Source organism: Octopus bimaculoides, chromosome 5, assembly GCF_046866305.1.
Source record: "Octopus bimaculoides isolate indiv1 chromosome 5, ASM4686630v1, whole genome shotgun sequence".
NCBI lineage: Eukaryota > Metazoa > Mollusca > Cephalopoda > Octopoda > Octopodidae > Octopus > Octopus bimaculoides.
In genome coordinates, this window is record NC_142932.1 from 127,300,726 (window position 1) to 127,321,696 (window position 20,971).

The window sequence follows — 20,971 nt, forward strand, 5'->3', positions numbered from 1 at the left end:
ACTGTAAGTTAAATAGATTTACCCCCTCCGGCAGCTGGTGTGGTGTGTCTCAGGGCAACATCTTATCCCTCTCTTTACCTCAGCCAACAAGACAATAATATTTGCTCATCCTATTTTGTTAATTGTAGAAGCACATAAGCCTAGTGCAGTAGAATCTTGTACAAAATTGTTATGAACATGATGTTGATGATGATGATTATGTTGATTATTAGACTTGTTTCTAATGGCACAAGGCCAACGGTTTGGTAGGAGATTGCTACTACATTCCATTGACCTCATTACTCTATTGGCACTTTATTATCCCAAACCTTGAAGGATGAAAGGCAAATCTTGGCCATGGCAAGATTTGAAACTCAGAATATAAAAAGCTAGAAGTAATACCACAAGGTATTTTTTCTATCACTCTAATGTTTCTGCCAATCCACTTTTTTAATAACAATGGCAGTGTTGGTTGTGGTGGTGGCAGCAGCAGTGATGGTGATGCTGATGAGGAATAATTCCTGTGATGTCTAAATTTGTCACTTGCCTTCTGAAATACCTTCAGCACCATCTTATTGAACATTTAATTGATCTTTGGTTTCCTTATTGTTTTTTGACAGCCTTTCTGTTTATAGTATTAAATGTGTCTTGTGTAGATGTTGGTATGTCTCTTCTGCAATTATCTCTGCTTTGGTGTTGCCACATGACTGGTCAGTTCTTTGAGATGACATTTCCTTTCAATTCCAGGCAAGTTCTTTGAGTTAGCTTTGGTAGCGCATTTCCCATTCGACTCCTATTCTTTTTGCAGTGCTTCTTTTAGCAGCTGCTGCTGCTGCTCTTCCTCCTTCAACTTCTGTTATTGTTATGTCTCATATTGCTTCTGTGGCTCTTGTAACTTTGTTGTTGCCATCGTGATTGCTGGTCTTTTAGGCCCGTTGGTTCACTTCTATATTTGACCATTTCTTTTTGTGTTTTGTTTTGTTGCTCCAAAACCTTTTACTTTACAACAGAGATTCTCAAACTTTTTGGGCCATCACCTCCCTCATGGCCACATTCTACCCTCAGCACCCTCACCCCTATTTTTATGTATGAATAAATATTTTATATTTTACTAATTTATATATATTATGAATCATTTGATATTTAATATTGTATAATTTATGTACAATACTATAATAATATTATAATAAATTCACAGCGTCCCCCAATTCACTGCTTTCCTCCCACTGCCTCCTTTTTCTCTACCACCCCCTTAGGCACCAGCACCCACCTGGACCGTCTCAAAGCGCACCACGGGGTGGTAGCGCCCACTTTGAGAACCTATGCTTTAGAAGGTCATTTCACTTCTTTCCTGTGACCCACACTGCTTCCTCTTTATGGATTGTTTCATTCTCACTTTTTTTGGACTCTCCATAGCCCTTTGTATCTTCCTCACTCATGAAGGGTGTTGATGTTACGCCTGTGTTTTCAGGAATTTCTTTTTGCTTTCATTGTTGGTAAGAAGACTTCTTAGTGCCCTTTCTTTTATTTACCCAAAGCAATTGTTATTGCTTTGGGTTGCTGGCGCTATTGTTGCAACTGTTGTGTTTGCTGCAGTCGGAAGCAGTGGTGGAGTGTGGCTTCCTGCTCTTTTCTTCTTCACTCTGGTTCAGATTGCTTTGAGCTGGTCAGCTGCACATAAATGTAACGTTTGGGGTTTCTTCCCTTCTTGACCATCTTTTTATAGTCTTTGGATTAAAACAATTTAGAATATAACCAAGATCTTCCAGTGAAATCAACACTTGGAACATCAGTGACATTTCTGTTTGGTTTCCCAGCTAATGTAATAATTATAATAATGGTTTTCAAATTTTCACACATGGCCAACAAATTTAGGGAGAGAGTGTAATGGAAGTACATCGGCTCCAGTACTCAACTGGTACTTATTTTAATCAATCCTGAAAGTTGACCTTGGTGGAATTTGAACTCAGAACCTAAAGAGCAGGAAGAAATGCCACTAAGCATGTTGTTCAATGTGCCAATGGTCCTGGCACCTTTCACCATGATAATAATAATGATAATAATAATAATAATAATAATAGTCATCACCATCATCATCATTTTGCAATAGTGAATTTGAGTGGCAGAGATGTTTTTACCTTCCCTATGTACAACTAGACTAGTTCCAGTTGAGAAGTGAAACCAGACTAAGGATTTTATTATTTACAATCAATTTATCTGTCTTGATGGCATTAACAATAATTTAATAATTCTTTCTAAATTTGCCATAGTGCCAGCAATTTATGGCGGAGGAGAAAGTTGATTACATTGACCCCAGTCCTTTACTGGTTCTTATTTTAACAATCCCGAAAGGATGAATGGCAAAATTGACCTCAGTGGCATTTGAACTAGGAACATAAAAGACAGAAGAAATACTTTTAGGCATTTTGTCTGGTGCAGTAACTATTCTACCAGCTCACTGTCTGAAGCCATGACATAAAAATGAGGATATCTCCTTGATCAGTACAGTGCCAATTAGTTGTCAGTCAAGTTCTGGATAAGATTGGTATCTATTAAGGCGACGAGCTGGCAGAAATGTTACCATGCCGGGTGAAATACTTAGCGGTATTTCATCTGTCTTTTACGTTCAAATTCCGCCGAAGTTAACTTTGCCTTTCATCCTTTCGGGGTCGAAAAATTAAGTACCAGTTATGTACTGGGGTCGACCTAATCGACTGGCCCCCTCCCTCAAAATTACGGGTGGGCCTTGTGCCTAGAGTAGAAAAGAATATTGGTATCAATTATATCAATGACACTTGTAGCCACAAGTATTTGTTATGTCCTAAGAAAGCTTTCTGTTGAGGGGAGAATAGTTGTACTGAGTGATGGGGATAGAAAACCAGGGAAAGAGAGAGTGAGAGAGAGGTGGTGATGATCAGAAAGGGAAAGAAATAAGGAATGCTATACAAATTCACGTATGCTTGCACACACACACACACACACACACACACGCACGCACGCACGCACGCACGTGATATACTCAGAGCTAGTTGTTGTTTAGGTGATGGAGTTTCGCACAGGTATGTTGGTTAATGGTGGAGCTGATGGTGGTAGTGGTAAGGAAGCAGCAGTGAATACTGAAGTGATTTCTTTTTTTCTATTGAAATGAAATTAATTTGTAAAAAATCTCAGTCATGAAGCTTAGTGCAACTAATTCTGTCAGAGAACAAAAACTGAGCCTTTTTACGGTTTTTTTTTTTTTTTTTTTTTCCCACTTCATAAAAATACAGACAGTGATGATGTTGTGCAGTAATGAGGAAGGATGAGAAAATACAGGGTTGGATGTTGTCAGAGCAGATGGATGAATTTTGAAATCGAGCATGGGAACAGCAACAAGAGAAAATACGAATGAAAGAGAATGCAATTAGTATTTACAAGGGATCAGAGAAAGAAATGAAGAAACCAGAATAATTATTATGTCTTAGCTGTCAACACAATGGGAATTTCCATGGGTCCAGTGAGTTTATTTTATTGACATTAGCAGATAAAAGTGAAGTCCATAAAAGTGAGATTTTTTAACTAAGAACCAAGGTTGTACATTTACGTGCATACTGCAATGCATTTAGTTTCCATACTGGTGTTTTAGCTTTGTTCACGACTTTGCAATAATAATGATAATAACAACTCTACTGTAGGCACAAGGCCTGAAGTTTTAGGAAGGAGAGCTAGTTGATAACATTGAACCCCAAGGATCAAAAGAGAAATTGACTTCAGCAGAATTTGAACTTAGAACATAAAACTGGAAGCAGAACCACTAGAATTGTTTCTGGCATACTCACTGAAGCACAGAATTTTGATGTAGGGATGGAGTTGATTGACCCCACTGTACTTGATTGAAACTTTTTACTAAACCATATTATATAAATATACATGGTGATGATGATATATGCTGGAATTAAATTTGATGTTGTTTTTATGAAGATTCAGAGCTCAGATTTCCAAAAATTATTTGAAAAATTTAGACCTTGCCATTTTCACATTTAGAGATCTTCTGATCAATTTTGAATTTTCATAACACAGTTGGTACTAGTGTTTTGTTTGGTGAATAGACTTAAAACACAGTTCTTTGACTGAACATTTAGGAATTATCCTTAGACTCAGCAAAATGTATGTTGTAGACTAATCTGAATTGAGATTTTGTACCCATTGTCATGTGTATGTATGTATAGTTACTGTTTTGAGCTGTGAATTTTGACAGGCTTATTGCAATAAGCTGTCCAAGCATCTTTTTATGTTTTGATGTCTTTCTGATGAGTGTATAGGGGTGAGGGGAACAACCAACGTAAAATTTGATTGGTGTTAAAAACGTTGCTGTCTTCAGATGGAAAACAGGATGTTCTTTTACTGACAAAGATCACCAAATTACTTCTGCACCAGAGAGTTAATCAGATATGGTTTGATTTGTCAGTAGAACAATATATAACAAAGCCTTGCCTGTGTGGAAGCAATAAATTGTGTTTTTGCAAGCCATTTGTTGTTGTCTTATATTGTATTCTGTTTACATTCTGTGCGTTGGCTGCAAAGAAATGGTAAGGGTGTAATAAAAATAAAAAAGAATTAGAAAACAAAAATGAAAAGGAAAACAAAAAAAAAAACAAGGAGCTTGTTTTTAACAGCATGTTATAATGTTAAATGGCATGTTGCAATGTTGAAGAATGAGGTGATCGATATATCTAACAGAAAAAGCCAAGGTGCATGGCTAAGTGGTTAAGATATTTGGCTCATGGTCATTGGTTGTGAGTTGGAATTTGGGTGGCATGTTGTGTCCTTGAGCAAGACACTTTATTTCACATTGCTTCAGTTCACTCAGCTGGTAAGAAAGAGTAGAACCTGTAATTCAAAGGGCCAGCCCTGTCACATTCCGTGTCATGCTGAATCTCCTTGAGAACTCTGTTATGAGTATGCATTGTCCTTGGAGTGCTCAGCCACCTGTGCATTAATTTCATAAGCAGGCTGTTCCATTGATCGGATCAGTTGGAAAGCTCATCATCATAACCATTGGATGTCAATTTTAGTAAAAACTGAGCCAATGTTGGTGGTGAACCTTGTTTATAATGTTTCCTGTTGTTTGACTTTGTTACACACTGAAATGATATGTGGTTAAATCAATAAGCCTGAAAGCACTGGTGCTGACCTAAACAGCATTTTTGGTTTGTAAATGATATTTCTTTTTGAACTCAAGTTCTGCATCTGTTTGCATACACCTGTACAACTCATGATATCTTGGCATAAAACCTTAGATTTACAAGCATGGAAGTTCTGATGTCAGTGTCTTTCTCGGGGGCATCAACAGCAAGAGTGAACCTGCTCCACTTAAATATACACATGAAGTATTTCTGAAGATTATTCTGCCTTTATAGTTTGCATGTTCTGAAAATTCAGTTCTTCTTATAAATGGTTGGCTTGCAATTACTATGCAGGCTTTTTTTTTTTGTTTTTTTGTTAATCATCGACACCTTAAAGGTAGAGAGGCAAGAAATTTACTTAGTTTCTCAGTTAATTGTGAGAAGTAATACAGATTACGTACAAGTAGGATACAACATCATCGTTAGGGTTGGATTTGATCCGATTGACCTTTCAATACAGCATTCTAAGTACCCAGCTGGATAAATGTACACTTAGTGTTACAGTAAGAAATTTCTATGCCAAAAAATAAAGGAAGAGCTCGAGAATTGTGAATTTGATTGCCCCTGTTTGTGGTCGTATTATAGGTGGGTCATGTGCCCTTTTTTTTTTTTGTTTTGGAAAGTTGGAAATGCTTTATAGAATATGCAACAGTAAGCAAAATATTTATATTTAATTTCATAATTCATGTTTAATGAAAAATTTTCAAATTTATTTTCAGACTATTATTAATATGTTTGTATCTCTATCTAATTTTAGATGGTATTTATACATTGAAAAATGATGTGAATTTGCTGTGCTGTATCGCTGTTATCTTATCCATTTTCCTTTGAGTCTGTTAGCTGAGAACTACCTTGACAATGAAATTAGATATTTGCTTCTATCAAATTTAATTATTCATATATTATATAGTGTTTTGTTGAATGTGTGTCTTCAGCAGTAAATTTTGCTATCTCAACAACAATTATAAATAACAAGGTTTTTGAAAATTATCAAAGTTAAGCAAGTGCTAGATTGAAGCTGGTATTTAAGACAGATAAGGTTTATGAAAAATCAGGAGCAGCTAACAATCCTCAACATCTGTCTTAGTTTAGTAACATCTCAGCTTTTTAATTTTTGAAAGATGTGGCTTCCTGATCACCTGTTTCCAAGTTCAGTCTCACTGTGTGACACACTGGGCAAGAGTCTTCTGCTATAGACTCAGGCTGGCCAAAGCCTTGTGAGTGGATTTGGCAGAAGGAAACTGAAACAAGCCTGTCATATATACATGTGTGTGTGTATATTGTGTATATCAATGTATGTGTGTCTTTGTATCTGTGTTTGTCCCCACCCCATCACCACTTGACAACTGGTGTTGGTGTGTTTATGTCCCTGTAATGTAGCATTTCGGTAAAAGACCCCAACGAAAAAAGAAGTTTCACTAAAATTCTTCAAGCCTTTTCCTCAGCTTGGTTACAACCAAAAGGTTGAAACAATTAAAAGATGGAAGATTTAAATTTCTTGAGTGAAACAATTCAAGTTGAATCTGATTTGAACCATTACCAATCTCTTAATCATAATTTGATTCAACTAACACTTGTGTATGCTTATTACTGTTAATTATTTTGTTCATTTTAATTTTCAAGTCTTTCTATCTTATATTTTTATTATAGCTAAAATGAACCAAGAAGTGTTTCATTGTTCAAATAGTCAAGAATGGTTGGAGAAATGCCACCTGACGCCTGGCCAGATTCTTTCCCTGACAAGTTCTTTGGGTTTTGTAAGTACATTCACCACATCATTTATACAGGTGTTTTGCATTTAAAAATGAAATGAATTGTATCCTGTGACAAAGAATTGTATGTTTATTTTCATAGGGTTGTATATTGGAGACATTTAAATCTCATTCTAAAGTCAAATTTAAAGCTCTTCTACCTCCAAACTACTTCATCTAACCTGCCAAAGCAATTTCCATTCATAAATGCTAGTAATATTCATTAGATGCATGTTTTTAGCTTATATTCAGCAGACTTATATCGTTTCAGCATACATAATGAGTGTCAAGTTACTATGGTGTTTTGTTCTTGCCTTGACAATTAGGTGTTATTTTCATCATATACATATAAAAATAATGGCAAAAAAAATGGAAGTAAAAATATTAGCTTTTGAAAAGTAGTGAAGCTGACATGAAATCCATTAGAAGAAGCAAAATATGAATATGTTGAGATATATTCTTTGGAAATACATGTTGTTGTTGCTTGTGTATGACTTGAAATAGGTTTCTGGATGCCATTCGTTTTCCCCTTTTTTTCTTTTAAAAAAAAAAACAAAAACATTTTAACATTTTTCTATCCCAGTTTAAAAGGAGGGGCTGTAACTAACCAACCCCCAACATTTTAATACATTTGCATTTTGTGTTTAGATTACATTGTAACTCTTACACAGGTTTAAGCTACAAGGCAAAGCAACCAGGGCACCTCCATAACAGCTTTTGACAGAAAATCAATATTTTAAGAGTACAGAATTGTTTATTTTTGTGCCCTCCTACTCTCGGTTTTTGTTTAATCCATTGGTTCTTGGTCGGAGTCCATGTGGTACTTGCGGGTCCCGATAAGGTTTTGTTCTTTTATTTTTTGTTGTTTTACTTGTTTCAGTCATTTGACTGTAGCCATGCTGGAGCACCCCCTTTTGTCAAACAAATCGACCCCAGGACTTATTCTTTGTAAGCCTAGTACTTATTCTATTGGTTCTTTTGCCAAACCGCTAAGTTATGGGGACATAAACACATCAACATTGGTTGTCAAGTGATAGTGGGGGAACAAACCGACTCACAAATACATGCATATATATATATATATATATATATATATATATGACAGATTTCCTTCAGTTTCTGTCTGCCAACTCCACTCACAAGGCTTTGGTCGGCCCGAGGCTATAGTAGAAGACACTTGACCAAGGTGTCGCATAGTGGGACTGAACCTGGAACCGTGTGGTCAGGAAGCAAGCTTGTTAAAATTTATGTGATAAATTGTTTATACTTCTTCAATACATATCATATCTAAATTTTTTTTTTATATAAGTCCTAATGATATTTAATCATAAAAATACAATAGGATTTAAAAAAAAACTCTGCTTCCTGACTGGCTCCTGTGCTGGTGGCATGTAAAAAGCACTATCCGAACATGATCGATGCTAGACCTGCCTGACTGGCTCCTGTGCTGATGGCACATAAAAAGCAGAATGCAAATGTGATTGATGCTAGGCCCGCCTGACTGGCTCCGATGCTGGTGGCCTGCAAAAAACACTATCCGAACATGATCGATGCCAGGCCCACCTGACTGTCTCCTTTGCTGGTGGCACGTAAAATGCACTATCCGAACTTGATCGACGCTAGACTCGCCTGACTGGCTCGTGTGCTGGTGGCACGTAAAAAGTACCCATTATACCCTTGGAGCGGTTGGTGTTAGGAAGGGCATCCAACTTTAGAAACATTCCCAGATCAGATTGGTGCCACTGCTGGCTTTCCAGACCTCAGTCAAACTGTCCAACCCATGCCAACATGGAAAATGGATGTTAAATGATGATGATGATGATGGGTCTTGTAGAGTAAAACAGGCAAAAAATGGTTGGGAACCACTGGTTCAGTCTCTTTGTTTAATGGTCTTACGATCATATTCTGTGACCAGATGCAGGAGTGGCTGTGTGGTAAGAAGCTTGTTTCCTAGCCACGTGGTCCCGGGTTCAGTCTCTCTGTGTGACACCTTGGGCAAGTGTCTTCTACTATAGCCTTGGACTGACCAAAGCCTTGTGAATGGAGTTGGTAGACGGAAACTCAAAGAATCTTATCATATATATATATATATATATATTCTTTTCTCGCTGGATTGCATGTTTGTTTATCTTTTTGCTATCTGTGATTTTATTTTTGATCTTCTATATAGATGAAGATATTTCATCTGTCTGGCTGCTTTTCTTTCTACAAAATGGGAAGTTACATTGTGGAACTGTTATTTTAATGAGCTATATTCAATTATCACCTGATGAGATGCATCTGCACCGCCAGATGCTCCTGAACCAGTTGTTGAGTGTCCCCCCCCCCCCATGAAGAATTGGTAGTAGATGTGTCGAAATAATTGTCATGATTAATAATAAATTCTTGTATATTCCATCTTTCATTTGCCGTATGTATGTATGTATGTATGCATGCATGCAGTTGTGTGTCTGTGTTTATTCCCCCAACTATCACTTGACTACCAATGTCGGTGTGTTTATGTCCCCGTAGCTTAGTGGTTCGGCAAAAGCAAACAATAGAATAAATACTAGGCTTACAAAGAATAAGTCCTGAGGTTCATTTGTTTGACTAAAAGTGGTGCTCTAGCATGGCTGCAGTGAAATGAGTGAAACAAGTAAAAGAATCCTGCCTTTGTTTCAGAGATATATTATTTAATGTTGCCATTGTTTTGACCCTGAGATGGTGGGAAAGGGTTGCATAAAATGTGTGCCAAACAAGCAAAAGCTAAAGATATCTCTTTATCTTCGAGGCTCATTTTTCATACTTATTTTCACTTCAGATAAATACAAACACTATGAAAACGATATGTGAAGACAAAAGGGCAATAAAAGAGATGTTATGTTGCTAAATTTCATATATTTTTATTGAAATAATGGAGAAAAATTTGCCCAGAGCTAGTTGAAGCATTACTTTCTTTTGTGCTACATAGATGATGGTGATGATGGTGGTGGTGGTGGAAAATTCTGCAAAAATACTTCTTCATTACCATATAGATATTCTGTTTTTGACTTAATTTCTCTCATTGTTAAGGACTGCATGCACTGCAGTACATTTGACAAAGCAGACACTCCGGCATCAGTTGATGATGCTGATGATGTTTGCTTCATAAGGGATTTGGCTGATATCTCTAACAGGTCAAGCATCCACTTGGTGCCGCTTTTGTTGGCTTATTCTCTTTCCAGTATTATGATGAAGTGAGCCATGCAGGAATTTTTTGACAGGTTTGTGCAGATCATTTCGAATTGTGCAAAGCTTTAAGAAATAATAGGTACACAAGACTTTATTTGATCTCAAAGCAATTGCAAAAAAAAAAAAAACACAAAAAAAACTGTATTCCTTATAACCAAGTGATTAATCTGAACTAAAGCACTTTTACAGTTCAATAGATTTGATCTCATAAACCAGAATCTAGTGGAACAGTACCTTATCACTTTGGCCATCTCTGTGTCATAAATTTTTAATTTTTTTTTATTATTAATATTCTCATTAACATATACAAAGATATTAAAAGAAAAACTGCTCTCATGAAACTTCATGCTAAAATTATGAAAATCAATAAACTATATATTCTATTCAAAAATTAATTTTCTACCCGCCGCCATAGTTTTTTGATGCTGCTGAAAGTCCATAGAGAATTCAAAATTAACACAGTTTATTAAATTCTCATATTTCTTGAGATGTGTTGATAGCGAGGTTGTGAAAAATATTTGGATGAATAATTTCTTCATTCACATTTGGAATTAGAAAGAAAATCTAAAATTCAAAGGACAATGAAGCCTAACTGTTGGAACTAAAGTAGACATTTAAATAAAAATTGTGGGAAATAAAAGAAAATTGGTAATAAAGTTAATGAAGAAGTTTATGAAAATAACAGTAACAAATAGGGTGCTTGCGTGGCTGTGTGGTAAAAAGTTTCCTTCTCAACCACATGGTTCTGGGTTCAGTCCCACTGTGTGGCACCTTAGATTGGTGTCTTCTGCTATAGCTTTGGACCAACTGAAGCCATGTGAGTGGATTTGGTAGATGGAAACTGAAAGAGGCTCAGCATATCTATAGCTCTGTATATAGTGTGTGTGTGTGTGTTCCCTTATGTCTGTGTCTGTACCCAACCATCGATTGGTGTTGGTGCGTTACGTCCCTGTAACTTAGTGGTTTGGCCATGCAGTGGGGGTGAACCCAGAACCATGTAGTTGGGAAGCAAACCTCTTACCACAATTTGTGTGGAGAACATAATCCTGGCCTGCAAATATCAACTCTTCATTTTTTTTTAATTTAAAAAAAAGCCTTTTTATAATCACTTTCCAACATGCAATACTTCTTATTTTCTTCTTTATCTTTTATAACTTTTATCTGTCATGTTTTGTTTGTCCACAATTCTTTCTTTTGTCCCTTCTTCATTGTCTTTGTATCCTCACTTACAGTTCACATACATTGCAGTAAGCCGTCTTACACTTACCATTCTCTCACTGGGTGTTCTAATATACTTGGTCAGTTCCTTTTCCAAATTCTCAACACATTCAGTTATATTTAGCAGGCCTATGCCTCTTTCTTTTCTCGGGATGCACATTCACTCTGCATCACTCTGATGAGAGTATAACTTGTTCATTGTAAAGATTTTTCTCATCTTTCTGTCCAACTTTCACAACTCTTACAAGTGGCACTGCTCATGAATTTATACTTGTTATGGTGTTGCCTCCATTCAGTTTTGATTAGGCTGCTTTTCTAATGCATTTGTAATATTCGTTTCTGATGATATATTTTATGCTGTTATGAAATATTTCATCTGCTTCCAAGATACTAAGTTATTTATATCCTTTACCTGTGTTAGTCTCTTCTGTAACCTCTTTAGAGGTCAACTCCATTCCATCTTTCCTTACTACATTTCCATGTTTCACTATCAAATGACCACACTTCTTCACTCTGAATTCCAGATTTATATTTGCAGTAAAAATTCTCACTGTATTTGCCAATCTTTTTACCTCCTTTCAACTCATCCATAAAAAAGATGATGATTTATCTCTCTTTCTTTCCTTTTCCTCAAAAGACAAATCCATTTTGGAAGTGAACGGAAGGGGAAAACAGACCAATTCCAAAAAAAGATATAGAACTTGTTGAGAGATGGACAAATAGGTGACTTAAAGGAAAAATATTCAGAAGGACTAACCGGAATGTTTGTCAATCAAATCAGTGAAAAGGTTTCAAGACTGTTATTGAGGAATTGAAACAATGCTCAAAAGCAACACCTGTTGCAGTAAAACATTACACACACACATAATAAAAGAGGGCAAAGAATACAGGTTGATTACAAGCAATCAATTTAAGTTTTACCAAGAACTGAACAGCAAGCAGGAGACATGACTCAACTCTGTGAAGGAGAAAGTAAGACAATTCTGAGTTGATATATTTAAAAAAGGGAACAAGTTCACGTTGAGGAAGTAGGATGGAAAGAGGAGGTTGCAGCAAAAATGAATACTAAAATATCTATTTCAAAGAAAAAATGCTAAAAAAACGAGATAAAAATGATGGCCAATTGGAAAGCTGCTCCTGGTCAAGTTAAGGTTCAATGATTTCATATAAAAAACTTTGAAGGATTACACTACATGATTGGAAGTCACTTTCATGAGCACATGGAAAATAAAAGTATTCCTGAATGGATGACATTTGGTGTTAATAGGTTTTGCTGAAAGATATTGCTGAAAGTGTAAGGAGGTCAGCAAACAGACACCTTTTATGAGTCTCCTTCGAATGTAGAAAGTTTTGACTGGAGTTATTGCAGAAGAAATATTCAGCCATGTTGGAGAAAGGAAACTGTTAGAAGAAAAGATCAACTACAGGTGTGACTGTGGGGTAAGAAGTTTGCTTGTCAACCACATGGCTCTGGGTTCAGTCCCAGTCAGCAGCACCTTCGGCAAGTGTCTTCTATAGCCCCAGGCCAACAAAGCCTTGTCATGGATTTGGTTGACAGAAACTAAAACAAACTCATCAGTTATATGTGTGTGTGTGTGTGTGTGTGTGTGAGAGAGAGAGAGAGAGAGAGAGACTTTGTGTCTGTGTTTGTTCCCATCACCACTTGACAACCTGTGTTGCTGTGTTTACGTCCCTTGTAACTTAGCAGATTGGCAATAGGAGAGTGACAGAAGAATTACCAAACTTAAAGAGAAATAAGTAGTGGGGTCAATTCATTTGATAAAAGATTCTTGAAGGCAGCTTTTAACATGATTTTTTATTTGTCGTTAAAGAAAGACTCTGTGTGTTATAGCAAATAGTATTCTCAACTTACTTTCAGGAAGCATGAAGCACTGGGAAACAAGATTACAACTGGGGATGAAAAAGTTAAAATAAAAAGAGACATTTTTGAAGACAACAGCATTTCACTCCTTCTATTTGTAATTGGCCTGATCCTTGGCTGACAGAACTGTTAGCATGCCAAACAAAATGCTGCTAAGCATTTTGTCTAGCTTTATGTTCTGAGTTCAACTTCCACTGAGGCCGACTTTGCCTGTCATCCTTTCAGGGTTGTGAAAATAAGGACCAGTCAAACACTGGTATTGATTTAATTGTTTAGCTTCCATCACACAAATTTCAGGCCTTGTGCCTAAGTAGAAAGGATCATTGTTGCTTTTGTTTAACATAGTAGTGTCACAGGGGTGTGTAACAAAGTGTCAGCTGCCCACAGCAAGTGGGCTCAGGTAAAAGTCTTCATTCAGATTTTCAGGACTTTACAGGGGATGGTTGTGGTTCCAAGCAATGCTATTTTGCATTTACTGCCATCATTTCAATCCAGTTTGTCAGTTTTGTACTTGTAGTTCTCAGGGTTACAACAGCGTCAGATATGATGCTCTTGCATTTTGTGTCTTATATATGACTGCTTGAAGTAAAGTAACAATCTTTGCTGATTTGGATGGATGGCAAAAGGAGTTCAGTTTGTCTATAATGACCTTTGACACAGGACATGGTATTTGAAAGGGTTCTAGATCCTTGTCTCAGTAGCTTCAATTGGTTAGACAAGGAATATTGAAATTTGAAGCAATAATGTATACAGTAAAGCAAATTTGCTGCATAATGGCAATCTCTTTGTTGTGTTTAATCACACAAACAGATTGCCATTGTGATTTGAGTTCAGTCCATGATAAATTTAGGTTAAAACTTTCATTCTCTCAAGAACCTATCAGTAATAAACTCATGTCAATTTAATCTACCATACCCTTGGACTTACTCTAAATTTACAAATCATTGTAGCTTTCATTCTTTTGTAGTTAGCTCTGCAATGCTTTTTGCTGGTTTAGCCATTCATTTGCTATCACCATTTACCATTTTATATACTTTATACATCTTGAAACTTTTAATCTCTTGTTTTGTGTATTTCACTATATTCTATGTGAGTGATGCTTATCTTTGAGAACTGAAGAAATCCAGTCGACTTTTCAAGATGGCTATACTTTCTTTATAAGACATGTAGTCTCTTATTCTCTGCATATTTTTGTAGTGGCTTATTTTGGTATGACCATTCTTTCCGCTAGTATACTCATATACACACATGCACTTAACAAATCTCTCTCTCTCTCTCTCTCTCTCACATATACACATGCACACTTTATATATACACATAGTAGGCTACATGGACTTTCACCTTGAGCTGTTCATGACAGTTATGAATGGCCCTGAGTGAAACTGAGTAGCTGCCAACTTTATATATAGTGTGTGTGTGTGTGTGTGTGTGCACGCGTATGACTGTCATAAACACCCAAACCAAAGTAAAACTCTGCATAGACTGTCAACTTTTGATATTATGAATAAATCTATCCACTCTACCTAATGTACTGAAATCTATATTAGATAACATTTGTGTTATGTAAATATATTAATATATTTTACAAATCTTACATTATGATGGTGTGTGTGTGTGTGTGTGTGTGTGTGCATATATCAATGGATGTATCACTTGGGAGTGGCAACTTCTTTCCCAATGGCCTACTTTCCATTCTTTTACATCTGTCCTTGGCACACACATATATCTTACAAAGTAATATCTTTGCACATACCACCATTTCCACCACCAAAAATGCTCATGTAAGAAAAAATTCAACTAATTATGACTGAAAAAAGTATCTAAAAGTCATCACTTGTTCAGTGAGTCACAGTAATTTGTAGAAAAGATTGAGAAAATTTCTAAGGCCCACAGGTAGCTCTCCAGTACCCCATCTGTGAGCTGCAGCCTCACTTTTGGTTCTCTCTTATCTTGATGGGTTTACAGTTTACATCAGGTTCCTAAATCCTATTGATTAGATGCACAGAAATGGCTTTTTTTTTTCATTTGTGGCTTAATCATCATCATCATCATCGTTTAACATCCGCTTTCCATGTTGGCATGGGTTGGATGGTTTGACTGAGGACTGGAGAGCCAGAAGGCTGCACCAGGCTCCAATATGGTCTGGTAAGGTTTCTACAGCTGGATGCCCTTCCTAATGCCAACCACTCCGAGAGTGTAGTGGGTGCTTTAATGTGGCACCAGTACAAGGGCCAGTCAGGCGATACTGGCAATGACCATGCTCAAATGGTGTTTTTTACATGCCACCTGCACGGGAGCCAGTCCGGTGGCATGAAATGTATTACCATATCTCATGAAAGCTTAGCTCAAGGTGGATTATGTTAAAGTCATCAAGGACTACTTGGTGTTGTTAAACCAGATGAATAATAAAGTTTACTGACACCAAAGAACAGATACAGCCCTTCTAATGAGTTTCTGCTCAGTTTTCTGCTACCCAACTTCTTTCATATGATTTAGGTGAAACCAATACCCATAGAAGAAGGCACTTGGCCTAGGGGCTTTGCAGATATGTTCCAGTGCATGTGTGTGTGTGTATGTGTGTGTGTCTGTGTAAGCCAACTTAAAACTAAGGAGAGGAGAGTGGGGAAGATGATGTAAACATTAGAACTGTTGAATTGTGGAAATTTATTGAATATTCTTAACTGACGGGTTCACTTTAACTCTTTAAAAATGTATATGCACTATTTTTAGAATTTAAAGCGAAACTTCACTATTAAATTGAAATGGATTTAGATTTGGGGATGTATTGGAATCATTTTCTCTCTTCTGCTTCTTCTCGTGTGAAATGTTTGACACATTTGTTGAGATCAGTGTATTCGTGTGGTGGAAAGTGGTTGATGAGATGCAGAAACAGCAACCAACGATAGCTTTATTCTCTTGTAAACAAATAGAACTTTACAGCATTTTTGTAATGCAACAGATCACTCCCCCCCCCCCACATCTCTCTCTCTTTCTCTTCCCTTCCTCTGTCTCTCCTCTCACTCCTACATCTCTCACTCAGATCTTTTTCACTCAAATCTCTTTCTTACTCATATCTCAACTACACAGGCTATTTTCTCTCTCTATACCCTTCTTATCTCAGAAGATTCTTTCTTTCTCTCATAGCTCAGTCTCTCTCTCTCTCTTTCTCTCTCTCTCTCTCTCTCACAAGTTTGTCTTTTTTCTCTCCTCCCTATTCACATCTCTTTCTCGCCTCTTTCAGTTTTGTTCCCTCTCTCTCCATATATATATATATATATATATATATATATATATATATATCTTCATTCAAATCTCCTTTCCTCTAAGAACTCTACCCTCTTTCTTCTCTTATCTCTCTCTCTCTCCCAAGTCCTCTAATCCTTTCTCTCCTTTCTTCTCTTATACCACTACCCCCTCCGTTCTCTTAAACCTCTACCCCTCTCTCTTTTCTGTTAGACTTCTCCTTTTTCTGGTGCTTCCCTCTTACAGATTTTCTTTCATTTCATCTCATTTCATTTCTTTTACATCTCTCCATTTCTCCTGATTATATTCTCTCTTCTTGGACCTTATCTTTCTTCTACTTCTTTTTTGTTATCATTCTCCATTAACTCTCTCTCATAGTTCATTCACTCATCCTACACTATTTTCTCTTATTCTACTCCCCCCACCACCAACATTCTCTCTCTCTCTCTCTCTCTCTCTCTCTCTCTCTCTCTCTCTCTCTTGTATTGCCCTTGTTCATTCCCTCCTCCACAACCTTAGTGAATCTCTATTGTTCAGAGGAAACGGTTCTAATCACTCTCCATGAAATCCCACAGACTCTTCACTGCAACCGTTAAAGAAGCCATCCACTCTTCTATTACTACCGTTACTGCTGACATTCTTGATGGTCTTGTTGCCAGATGAAGTTCTTTGTTGTTGTTCTTTTTGTTATGGTGATTTTTGTTGTTGTTAATTTTGTTGATAATTTGTTTTCTTATGATGGCACTGGCATTACTGTGTTAGTTGTTGTTGCTGTTGATCTGTGTTGTTGTTCTTCACCCAAAAGAATGCTGAGTAGATCGTTGTTGTCATTTACAAGTAGCTGTGACCAGCCATCTTTAATCTCAACCACCAGTATTTAGAATCATTAAAACTGCATCTTGTTTACAACTCTCTGATCAAACAAACTGTTTCTTTCAAGTATCTCTGCTTCCCCATCTCTTTTTTTTTTAATGTTTTTTTTCTTTCCAATTCTCTCCTATTTCTCTTTTCCTTTCTCTTTGCCTTTGCTGCCCAACACCCCCTCCCCACACTTCTGTTACTTTCACTTTCTCTTTAGCTGTCTTTGATATCATCTTCATGCACATTATCGTTCTATCTTTCCTTAATAACTTCTTTTTCTAAGCGGAAACATTTTTCTGTTTCACTCTTTGGATAAAGCTAAAGAACAGTGTAGTCGCAAATGCTGGGAGGACAGTTTTTTCCTCTTTTAAATAAAAATAAAAACCAAAGAAACACAGAGAGAGAGAGAGAGAGAGAGAGAGAGAGAGAGAGAGAGAGAGAGAGAGAGAGAGAGAAGGGAAATGGCCTAATATTTCTATAACTTTGGGTCAATGCATTTGCCATACCTTTGTGTCTACAATTAGCATTTACTGAAGCAACTTTGTCACCACTACTGCCACTGCCACCACATTGCTTCCAAGTTACAATTGGACAATATTTTAAAATGGCTTCTGTCCAGTTTTTCTCACTTTGTTCATTCTCTCTGATAAGAACCAAAACAAGGAAAGTGGAATTTCATTTATTGTTATAAGCACTGGCCACTGAAGCCTCAGCTGTTATGACCCTGTGCATAGAGCTGTTCAGAACTGATTAAATTCTTTTGATAATGATATTTACATTGTCCACTTCACCACTCTATATACACTCACTGGTCAGTGCAGTGATTTCAGTGCTCAGTTAGATTTCCTGCATGATATCATTTTCACTGTTTTACTTTTTTACATTTGACAGATATTTGTCCTCATCTTCCTTGTTGTTAACACAACGTTTCAGCTGATTTACTCTCCAGCCTTCATCAGGTGTCCTGGTATTTTTTGCTGATGTTATTATTATTATTATCTATATCATTATTATTTATTCAAGGCACTGGAATTGAACTCACACTCATGAGGTAGTAGCCTGCTCTCTTAACCATTACACTATATGCACGTGGCCAATTATAGAGTGAATTTTAGGGCTTATAGACTTTATATTTTTGTATCCTTTCTTAATACGGGTTCCCATATGCTATTCATATCTGCACTCGGTCTTCTTACGAGGTTATTGTGTCCTAGCATATGTGTTGCCTCTTTTAGTTTTCATATTTTCCAGTGGTGTTTTCTGTCTATTATCTTAATTTCATCCCACAGGGGGAGGTGGTCTCCATTTCTCCATACATGATCAGCTATACCCGATTTTTCAACATCTCTTCTGAAACGTGGTAACAACAAACAAGATGAGGGCACATATTGACACACATCCATCCAATGTAAATAATGTACAGAATTCCTCATTTATAAAATATACGACACTATTTTACTGTTCTAATTTTGAGTAAGGTTTGTATTTTGACATTATTTCTAAAGCAAAATGGGTAGTGATTTGGTTGAATCATTAAAGCATTGGATACAATGCCTTGCCATATTTGTTCTGGCTTGAAGGCAGTGAGCTGGCAGAATTATTAAGATGCTAGGCAAAATCCTTAGTGGTATTTCATCTGACTTTATGTTCCAAATTTGAATTCTACCGAGGATGATTTTGCTTTTAATCCTTTTGGGGTCAATAGAATAAGTACCAGTTGAGCACTAAGGTTGATGTGATCAACTTGACCCCTCTCATGAAATTGCTGGCCCTGTGCCAGAACTTAAAATTATTTTTTATTCCAGCTCTTTACATTTTGTGCTAAAATCCAGATGAGGGCAGCTTTGCTTTTCTTTTTTTCACACTCAATAAAATAAAGTACCAGTCACGTACTGGAATTGATACAACTGACTAATCCCCCACCCCCGCCCCCTCCAATTTCTGGCTTTGCGCCTTTGTTAGAAGATGATATTTTAAATCCTCTTGCATTCTGATTACTCTGTCACTTGTAAAGCTTACGTATTCACATTGTTTTGAATACATGGTCTTGGAGTTTTGAGATTTTGACGGTGTATTTGTGTGCTTTTAGAGTGACATTGTATGGTAGATGTGAGAGGCCAGATCAGGCTGGTTTGAACATAAAACAGCAAGAATATTTGGGCTGGATATGGCCAGTGTGTTCTTGAGTGAGGCAAATAGAAATAAATACCTTATCTAAAAAGATTCTTAACATACTAATGTGCTCACACACTCACGCACACACACACTCACACGCCTACATACACACACTCTTAAGTATTGTTTCTATTCTAAGTTTAATCGTTTAGCATTCAGATAACTCTGTCAACTATAACACTTACATTGTTTTGAATTAATCATTCATTATTTCATAGCTTTGAGATTTCAATGGTGTGATTGTTTATTTTCAGAATGACATTGTAAGGTAGGTGTGAGAGGCCAGATGTGGGTGGTTTGAACCTAAAACAGATAGAATATTTCGGCTAGATATGGTTGGCTTAAAAACCAAACAATTTTTTAAAAATCAAGCATGTGTGTATATATAGATGTGTACATATTCTAATGTACCCAACATCCCAAACAAATATGTTTAAGAAAAATTACAACTTCACATTCCGTTTATGTCACATCATCTTAATGAAACATCATCTGACCTTGATGTATGATGTGTATGGTTTTCAGCTTTTTGATTTTTTTCCTCTCCAAAATAGTAAGATCTCACTATGTGTTAAGGTAACTATTTCTTAAGTGTCTATACTGTAGGGAGTGTGGTGGTATCAGAGAAAGTCCTCAGAAAAAATACCCCTTAACTTCTTACACTCGAAGGAGGCCAGGCTGCATTCACATTATGACTCTTAGGTGCCCTTCTGTTGAACACTTTTTATCCCCTTGGATATTGAAGACATGTGCATTTTAACTGCTTGGAAATTTCATCTAGTTATAGCTCCTCTCTGTTAATTCAGCTTTCAAATTTATGCTGATTGAAGAAATATATAATATATATAGGCATTGCTTTAGGAACAGGTGGGGTTGTGTGGTAAGAAGCTTGCTTCCCAACCACATGGTTCTGTGTTAAGTCCCACTGTGTGGCACCTTGGCCAAGTGTCTTCTATTATAGCCTTGGGCCGACCAAAGACTTGTGAGTGGATTTGATAGAAGGAAACTGAAAGAACCCTGCCACACACACACACACACACACACACACACATGTATGTATGTAAATATTAAGGGTAGAAAATTTAGAGAAATATTCTACCAGTGGTCACTATTGAAATGTTTTTATTTTTCATTCCCTTTGAAATTACTCTTATTTGTGGTTTGGGTTTTTAACTGCCCTTTCTAGCTTGTAAGGTGTCCTGTTAAGGTCACCTCATTCGTGAATAAAAACGTACACTAATTTATATGTATATATATATTTATATATGTATGTATATATGTATTTATATATGTATCTATGTGTGTGTGTGTCTTTGTATCTGTGTTTGTCTTTCTACAATCGCTTGACAACCAATGTTGGTGTGTTTATATGCTTGTAACTTAGTGGTTTGACAAAAGAGACTGATAGAACACATGTTAGACCCACAAAGAATAAGTCCTAGGGTCGATTTCTTCAACTAAAAAAAAACCTTTAAGGCAGTGCTCCA

General features: G+C 36.6%; 1 protein-coding gene across 2 annotated transcripts in view; it reads left to right on the forward strand.

Annotated features, from left to right (window-relative positions):
- The window catches only part of LOC106867829 (serine/threonine-protein kinase greatwall), a 729,021-nt gene that overhangs the window by 292,736 nt on the left and 415,314 nt on the right, over positions 1–20,971 (forward strand). For both annotated transcript variants that reach the window (XR_016242045.1, XM_089353060.1), the window contains exon 8: positions 6,795–6,901. Coding sequence is in view for 1 of the 2 variants with exons in the window: in XM_089353060.1 (XP_089209186.1) it covers positions 6,795–6,901 (107 nt within the window). In the remaining variant the exon portion in view is untranslated. The remainder of the gene's footprint in view (positions 1–6,794; positions 6,902–20,971) is intronic.